This window comes from Contarinia nasturtii, unplaced genomic scaffold (assembly GCF_009176525.2).
Source record: "Contarinia nasturtii isolate CC-2019 unplaced genomic scaffold, AAFC_CNas_1.1 Cnas_scaffold_4311, whole genome shotgun sequence".
Lineage (NCBI taxonomy): Eukaryota > Metazoa > Arthropoda > Insecta > Diptera > Cecidomyiidae > Contarinia > Contarinia nasturtii.
Window position 1 is genome coordinate 2,854,075 of NW_022201606.1, and position 9,084 is coordinate 2,863,158.

Here is a 9,084-nt window from a genome sequence, read left to right on the forward strand (position 1 = left end):
TACCAATTTGTGTATTCACAAATGTGTATTCAAACTTTCACCTATAGGTGGCAGTATGACCCAACACAAGCGCTACAGTGGACATGAGAAAGAAAATTATCTGACATATGACATATTTGTTTTCCTTTGTTATTGTAAACAATTCATAAAAGTCGTATTTTCTTCTCATCAACTACGTACGAAATTTCACATTATTTTACAATATAATCTAAATCAAACAATATTATCAATATGGAGTCGAAATATATCGATCAATCAGAAAATTTTAATGCTGATCAATGGAAAAAATCAACTCTCAATATGTTGGAAGTGATGAGATCAACATGCGAAAAGTGAACGTGATGATTTTAAGAAAGATTTTCAAAATGAATCTTGGGACGAATACGAAAAAATTTCCAGTTGCCGAACGCAAATTTCTTGACGAATCATGTCAAGCTACACAGTAAGAAAATATCAGCCTACGCTATACGCAAAACCTACTGGTACATGTGCTCATACGCGAAGATACGCACAAAGAGTAAAAGAATCAGTCGAAAAATCGTATGGTTACTAGATGTAAAAGATGTAAAAACGTATGAGCGCACGTACCAGTAGATTTTGCGTATAGCGTCGGCTGATATTTTCTTACTGTGTATATACGCCGAAATATGGTTAATCAGACAACGAGCCCATGCAAGAGTTCTAAGAGGAAAGCAATTGATTGCAAAGTAAGTGTTTTGTCATTGCAATTAATTTTAAATTTGAGTAAATTGAATATATTACTTTTTCAGGATACGTGCAAGAGATGGAGACGAAGGTTTTGGATTCAAACTCATAATTCAACAATGAAATGTGCTGTTTCCATTGAAGTACAAGCTGATTTCGCAGAACAAATGAAAATTTTTTTTGCCATAAAGCAACAACAATACACTGAATATGCAAATGACATTTGTGATATCACGTTTTATGTCTATTGAAATCAGTTAATAATAGAAAATTAGTGAAAAGTTGATTTTAAAACTTTTTCGTTCAATCTTTTTTTTGTTTAAACACAAAAATGGAAAAACAAGATGAAGAAAACCAAGGAAATTGTCTAATCTGCCTAAATGATCTGGAAATAGGCGAAGCAGATAACCCTCATCCGAAATTTACTTACAAATGTCTTGAATGCGTTGCTGTTTCACATGTATTCTGTTTGGCTCAATGGATGAATTCGTTCGTTCGTTCGTAGAAAATAAAATGTTCGGTTTGTTCGTTCGTTGTTCGTAGGAAAAGTATGAAAATAAAATAATTATTTAATTAGTGAAATCGAAAGAAGATTATATTTTGTGAATTTTGGTATTGATAACATAAATTATAGGAAAAAATTGAACAAAACAAATATTATTTACTTAAAATAAACAACGTAATAGTCAATATAATTGAATTTGCATTGTTAAAAATCGATAAATTTATTACGATTTATTGAATTACTATTTTATTTTAAAAAATCCAAAAACATAAAATACAATAATAATATTAAATTATTTATAAGAATCAAACCAAATTTGCTGTTAGCAAGTAACATTAGTAATCGATTTTGTGTTTTTTTTTTCCAAAGTAATAATTCAATAAATCATAATAAAATTATCGACTGTAGAAAATATACATTCTTTTACCTATAGTTGGATAGAATTTTATTCTTGAATAGTTGGAAAAGGTCCTCAATTAGAATATTACAATAATAGTTGAAATTATTTGCTTCAACTCATTTTATTAGTTGTCATCGATATTACGGAACAAATGCAAATTTAATTACTATATTGATTATTACGCTTTTGTTCAATTTTTTTTTATAATTCATGTTTTCAATACCAAAATTCACAAAATATAATCTACTTTCAATTTCACCAGTAAAATAATTATTTTATTTTCATACTTTTCCTACGAACAACGAACGAACAAACGAACGAACGAACGAACAATCCGAACATTTTAATTTCTACGAACGAACGAACGAACGCAATTCATTTCTACGAACGAACGAACGAACAAAAATTCAATAAAAATGACTACGAACGAACGAACCGTTCGTTCGTTGGTGTTCGTTGACAGCTCTGGTTCAGGGTTCCTAAAAATATTTTAGAGGGGGGTCATCCGAACTCATGAATCATCATCTAGATTTGAGAAGTTATTATTTTGTGTGTGAATTTCGCGATTTGACATTTATGGCATGTGGTAAATAATCGTATTAGCTGTGGTAAAATACAAGAGAAATGTTTGAGACATTTACTACACAAGCTCATGTAATTTAACGCAGTTAGTAAATATTTACCGATTTTCAATGTTAAAGAACATTTAAATGCCGAAAGTGGCTAATACTCTATCGATATATATTTAATATATGTTTCAAACTTTTTTCCATACAGATAAAGGAAGATGATGAGAAGAAAGATTTGTGGCTAATAATAGCAGTATTTAGTGCACTACTTGGTGCCATGACATCGGTATTTTTGTTTAATTGCATCCGAACACTAATTCGAGATCAGAAAATTATAAGAGTGAGCAATTTTACACTATAAATTATACAATGGACAGATATACTAGATACAGTCTATGTATTTCGGATGGATATCCATCCGAGATATTTTAGAATATATATTTTAGAATATTCAACGCAACTGCACAGCGCCAGAGCTGTGTGCGTCGCAAATAGAATCTACGGTATTTCGCTTCATATATGTGTATCAAGTGCCCCATGTACACAGTCACACTGTGTCTGTATTTTTCGTGTAGCGACATACCGTAGATTATATGTGAGACATACACAGCTCTGGCTCTGTGCAGTTGCGTTAAATATCCAAATATTCTAAAATATATCGGATGAATATCCATCCAAAATACATAGACTGACTAGATATAAATACAAAGAGTACCAAATAGCAGCTATTTTGTGAAATACAGTGAATAATTAATATAATAAAAATATTCGATCAGAATTGTATCATAAAGTCAGTCAGTTACAAATAGCGCCTATGAATGGGAGCTGTGAAAATAGCACTGCTATAGCTGAAGCTACAATATATTCACTGGAAAATATCTATTTGTCTATCCAGTTCCTTTGTATCTATAAATGCCAGTATTAAATTGGATCACTCAATTACTGAGTTTTTTGTTTCCTTGTTCATCTCTGCGTATATATACATACTTTGTACATTTTTAGGAAACCATTCGACAATCAAAAGAGAGTAAGCTGGATGAAGCAGGTCGCATGTCCATAAAACGGTCTCTAGAGAATGTAAACCGAATAATTCCTGGGTAAGTTTCAGTGCTGCTTTGATCTGATTCCACATCGCATAGAGACCACCAATTCATTTTTTTCAATTGGTGTTAACGGGGAAACCATTATTACCATCGTAATGTATATAATTCCATCTAGTCCAAAAATAATTCCAGATAATTCCATATAGTTCAAATAGTAGTAGTGCAGATGACTTAGTTTTGATGTTTATATCAGACTCGATAGAACTATAATAATATATAATATACTAATATATCACACTATTTTTTTCATTTTTCGCCATTTTTTACCATTTACATGGCAACCTTATATGAAACTCTCGGGGATTCGGTATAGAGCACAAAAAGTGAAAAAAAAAAAAACAAATTTTTCTCAATTCTCGAACACAGCTAAGTCGTCTATATCATACAGACAGAGTATCATGATTTGCTGCTGCTCAGCATATAGCTGAGAGCTGAGAAATGCTGAACTCGTGCGGCTAACGCATACGAAACGGATGCACGATACATATTCCCCTTTCGCTTCGTATGTGCTGCCGTTGACGCTATTGCCAGTACAACGGTAACACACTATACCAGCGAACATACGAAGTGAAAGGGGGAATATGTATCGTGCATCCGTTTCGTATGCGTTAGCCGCACGAGTTCAGCATTTCTCAGCTCTCAGCTATATGCTGAGCAGCAGCAAATCAAGATGCTCTGGCACAAAAGAGAATGAAACATTTACATATGGCTATATTTGATGTTTTTTGACCATATCCCATATCTGGAATTATTCTTGTACTAGATGGAATTATATGAATCACGTTTTTGTAGTAGTAGTCCGCTTGTGTTTTTATCTTGTTTTCTACTTTTTTCTTATCTGTAACACAGTGCTACGGGCTATGCAATAGAGCCAAGATTAAAACAAATACAAGACGAAAATGCAGGCCATATATTTCGAGAAACCACATCAGCATCATCAATATCAGATAGTATAAATAGGAATAATAAAAACCAATATAGTTATAGGGATGAGGTAAATGTTGACTATTTCATTACTCTCATGTATTACTCTGTGTGCGCGTGAATTGAATGAATAAAGCAGACATGATATTGAGATATTTTTAGCGAGATGAATCCGGATGAATCAATTCAGGCAGCTTCAGGCGCTGAAATGAAGTGAAAACAATAGAAATGATTGTTATAGTTATAAAAACACTTTCATTGTGTCCATCACTATAACAATCACTTTTATTGTTTTCACTTCATTTCAGCGCCTGACGATAGCCGCCTGAGCTGATTCATTTCGCTGAAAATATCTCAATATAACGTCTAGAACGAAGTAAATGGTTCTTTCTCTCTCTCAGAAAAGAACCTTGTACACTGAGCGAGACGTCTATATAACTCAAATCAATGATCCAATTTTTAAGTTTTGTAATGCGTTAACACATGGCTTTAAAGTGGGTATCAGCACCGTCATCCTAAATATCACTGTGAAAATGTTCACATTAGCCAATGTACATGGCTCATTCATTCTTGGTTGATTGTCAAGTAAATATTTAGTTATATAGATATAAAACGGGAGAAAAAGAGATTTGTATGTGCAAAAAAGAAAGAGTGCAAGTATTTTTGTTTGGGTATGGAGATGCGAATGACAATTATATAATATACATACAGAAACACCCACACATATATGAAACAGTATGCAACAGTTGCATGTCATGATGTTACATCTGTAATATTCTGTATATTTTTAATATAAAAGTTGCATTGTAACATCATAAAACACATTGCATGTTGTAGATAATGATAGTATAGTGCAAGTATATATATAGTTTTTCATATAAAATAATTGTAATAACATTTTTATTTTATTTTTTGCACCTATTCCTTAGCTAAAGAAAATTTTACGAAATCCACCACCTAAGGCATACAACAATAATGAACATGCCGAACAATATGGGAATGAAGGTGTATGTGACATGGCGTGTCAAACGAGGTGTGTTCTTATAAAATATAGACTTTAGCTTATATTTATTCCTCATTCTTATTTGGCTGCATCGAACACGTATCGATGAACAATTCAAAATTCTATGCACTTGCATTTCTACTTCTGAACTTTCAAACATATGTACATGTAATAGCTACATGCATAAATTCATTTCCCATCTAAATCTCATTTGGCATTTGTACAGAGCCAGATGAATTGCTTTAAATAAGAACAATGAATGTCATAATTTAATAAGATTTTTTTATGCATGATGTTATGCATACAATATGTCTCGTAATTTCTATGATTTTTTTCATTTCTACATTTTAAGTGAAATGGCTCATTGGTTCCGACCACAAAAACATATTTTTTCAACTTTGTTCGTGCCCAGCTCTGACTAACACTAACAATGAAAAATCTGTTTTTATATATAAAAAGATATGCACTAGTTTTGCCTATACCATCGAATCTAATATATTGCCAAATGTATTTCATATTTATTGAAATTTTAGAGAATCACTATTTGCAAGTGGAATTAGCAGTAGTACTAAATTGCCGCCATCAAATACACAAGCACCTGAAGACGTCGTCGTTGGTGTACAAGTAATGCCAATGCAATCAACATACGATAACCGACGATATGCATCGATCACGCCAGATCGTTTGAATTCCACATCACCAACAATATCCAATTTAAGCACATTTGGCAGCGGACCCAAGAAAAATGCCATCAAAATGGAACAATCAGAACTAATGCTTGAGATTCGAAATTCAGCCCCTGATGTAATAATCATGACTAGTCACTGAGTTAGGCACAACACAAAAATGATTATACTTGTCAACATCACCAAAACAATGAACAATTTAATGCCACATTTAACTTTTTAAACACACCAATATTTATATGACAAGAAGAACAAAAGAAGGAGGTGGTGAAAAAGTAAATGTATCGTATAGACTATATAACGTTAAAAAAACATGAATATACTTAAAATCAATAAAACGTTTAGCCAATCTATAAATAAAACACAAAATTTATTCTCTTACCAACGACAATGATATATTATAAATAAAAAAAAAATAAACTGGCTCATTAATATGAACGCTTTTGAAGATTTAACACAAAAATGGAAATAATCATTTTACAAAAAGTAATGTTGTTTTGTTTTCAATAAAAAAAATCTCACCAAATGATGATTGTTGATTGTGTCAAACTATTCTGGACAATTTTTGTTTTAATGCAACATTCACATCAAGCCAGACAATATATTGAATTAACTGGTCAGTTGAGCTGACAGTACGTTAGCCAGCTAAATGAGCTAAAACAATAGACGTTATTGTTTTAATGATGAATCACTTCTCTTGTTTTAATATAAGTGATTGTTCACTAAAACAATAACTTCTATTGTCTTAGTCCATTTAGCTGGCTAACGTACTGTCAGCTCAAATGACCAGTTAATTCAATATATTGTCTGCATCAAGCGAAATCAAGTAACAAATACGATTTATTTTACAAAACAATAATAAAAGAATGGGAGAAAGAAAAAATGGACAAAATTCATCCAACTTGGCTTATTTTTCCCCTGGCCATTTTGTTGTACATCTATTGTGTTTATCAAACATTTGATATTTTTGACAAGTGAACTATCTATGTTGATGTTTTACCGACAATTTACTTGATTTGCTTGATTTTAACGATTTTTTCGGACTGTGCGTTAAATTTGTAAATAGATTTGGGTTTTTGGTGGCAAAACTTCTTTGAAGCCTTTTTGAAATTTTGGGGCGAAAATCCATTGTTGAATGTTAAAAAATTGGACATTAACAAAGATTTGGATGTTACGAATTTGGAGGGAATCCCAGATAAATTCCCAAAACTGGAACGAATTCACTTTTCAGAAAGCGACGGCAAATTATATTTTACCATTTGTACGGCAATCAAAAAGTTTAAAAGCAATGAAAATTGATTTACTCGTCATAGAATATGGTGTACTTGATTTTGTGGCATTGGATATAAGCGCACAACCTATAAGGAGCAAAGATCGCCGTGAAGAAATTGAAGAAATTTGCGACATGTTTGGAGACTTTTGATCAGTAATTCCTTACTAAAGAAATTAGTAATTCTACAGAACGTAGAAAAATTAGCGAATTACTATGAATATATATACATTGATTCAATGAATACTATATTAACCATTTATCATTGGGAATTACCAATGACAACGATTTTAAAAACTTTATTATTTTATACTGTTTACTTACATCACATTTTAAACATTTATTTACATCGCAGTAACACCAAATCATCTTCCTCGTCAAATAATTTAAGCAACACAGCCACAACAACGCCATCATCATGGGATGCTGGTCATCATCATTATCACAGTACAGCTGGTTCGTCTGTCTGGCGACTGCGGTCGCATTTGGTGGTGATTCTGAAAGTTTAGCAAACGTAAATTTGGCCTATATTATGGCTGGTGCAAGTGGTTCACTTTCAGTCAGTTTCGGTAGTTCAGCTCCATCGGCCATTGATCCCGAAGCGGCAGAAGATCCAGGCGTTGGACGTTTACAAGCATTGAGGCTACAGGCATTCCACCTCATGTATGATTGGCTTTGTATTATGGCCAAAAAGCAAGAACAAGAATTACGAGACCTCTTCTTCCAAACTGAATCCATATACGAAGCTAAGTTCATTGAAATCAACAACATTGACATAGTCGCACACCGAAAAGATGATATTTTATTACCAGAAATTCACGAATCTGTACGAAAGACTCGGTCTGCGAGACCAAAACAAGTGCATAATGCCGACCGAAGTAATGAAAATGACTGAAATGTTTTACACAAATTTGATGATTACAGTGAAGATGAAAGTATATGACAGTAGCGACAGCGATGAGGAATACATGCCAACGAAATAATAAAAAGAAAAACATCATCTATGGAAATGAGGACGTTCCAAACAAAATTCAAACTGAATTTTCGAATGCGACGGTTCAGTGTGAATTACATGAATGCTTGAGATGTGGTCAGATATTCAAGAGCAAAATGGATTTGATGGTAAGTTTATATTGCTACATTGTTCAAAATCGTAATATCCCAATTTGTCTTTGTGACTAATCACATTAGAACCACAGACTATGTCGAAACCGACAGCTAGAACCACTGGAAAAGACCTATCAATGCAACATATGCTCATTTTTTCTGAATGACCAAGAATCATTTGATGATCACAAGAAACAACACGAAGACAAATCATCGCCATTTGAATGCGTTATTTGCAATAAAGTTATGTCATCGAAAGGCGTTCTAACGAGACATATGAATGTTCATATTGTAAGTAAAAAAACAGATTTTCAATTTTATATGTGCGGTATAAAGTCCAATTTTTCATTGATTTTCTTCGATTTCAGGGCAACGTTTCGGGCGTGTGTGAGATCTGTGGCAAAGCATTTATTCATCAAAGTTCTCTAGAAACACATATGAAATTCCATAAAAATATACGAACAAAAAAATGGCCAGATTGTCCAATGATATTTGTCACAACGTCTCATTTACGACAACACCTTCAAACCCATGTACGTTACTCACTGGCACGATTTGTCTTTAATATTTTCAATTATAATTATGTGAATTCATGTTCTGCTCATTCTTTTCAGAGGAAAGATAAACCATACACATGTAACATTTGTGGCAACTTGAAAGCGCATGAGAAATTACATTTGGGAACCGATAAAATTAATAAGTGTTCGCAATGCGATACACAATTTGCAAGGCACTCCAAACTAATGCAACATATTCAGCAGCAGCATTAATTTTATTGTTTATAAACCATAAATTAATTAATCTTAAAATGT

General features: G+C 32.6%; 3 protein-coding genes across 3 annotated transcripts in view; all 3 read left to right on the plus strand.

The window, feature by feature from the left end:
- Positions 1–828, plus strand: part of LOC116350937 (neuropilin and tolloid-like protein 1) — a 32,060-nt gene extending 31,232 nt beyond the window's left edge. Inside the window, exon 12 of the mRNA XM_031782945.1 lies at positions 771–828. Within this exon, the coding sequence (XP_031638805.1) occupies positions 771–828 (58 nt within the window). The remainder of the gene's footprint in view (positions 1–770) is intronic.
- A 1,524-nt stretch (positions 829–2,352) lies between these two features.
- Positions 2,353–6,331, plus strand: LOC116350733. The gene is made up of 5 exons (XM_031782645.1): positions 2,353–2,519; positions 3,182–3,276; positions 4,132–4,276; positions 5,136–5,239; positions 5,743–6,331. Exons 1-5 carry the CDS (start codon positions 2,457–2,459, stop codon positions 6,035–6,037), a joined length of 702 nt encoding a protein of 233 aa, XP_031638505.1. The 5' UTR covers positions 2,353–2,456; the 3' UTR covers positions 6,038–6,331.
- A 1,846-nt stretch (positions 6,332–8,177) lies between these two features.
- On the plus strand, positions 8,178–9,042 carry LOC116350938 (zinc finger protein 2-like). The gene is made up of 4 exons (XM_031782947.1): positions 8,178–8,287; positions 8,357–8,563; positions 8,641–8,805; positions 8,887–9,042. Exons 1-4 carry the CDS (start codon positions 8,276–8,278, stop codon positions 9,040–9,042), a joined length of 540 nt encoding a protein of 179 aa, XP_031638807.1. The 5' UTR covers positions 8,178–8,275.
- The last annotated feature ends 42 nt before the right edge of the window (positions 9,043–9,084 follow it).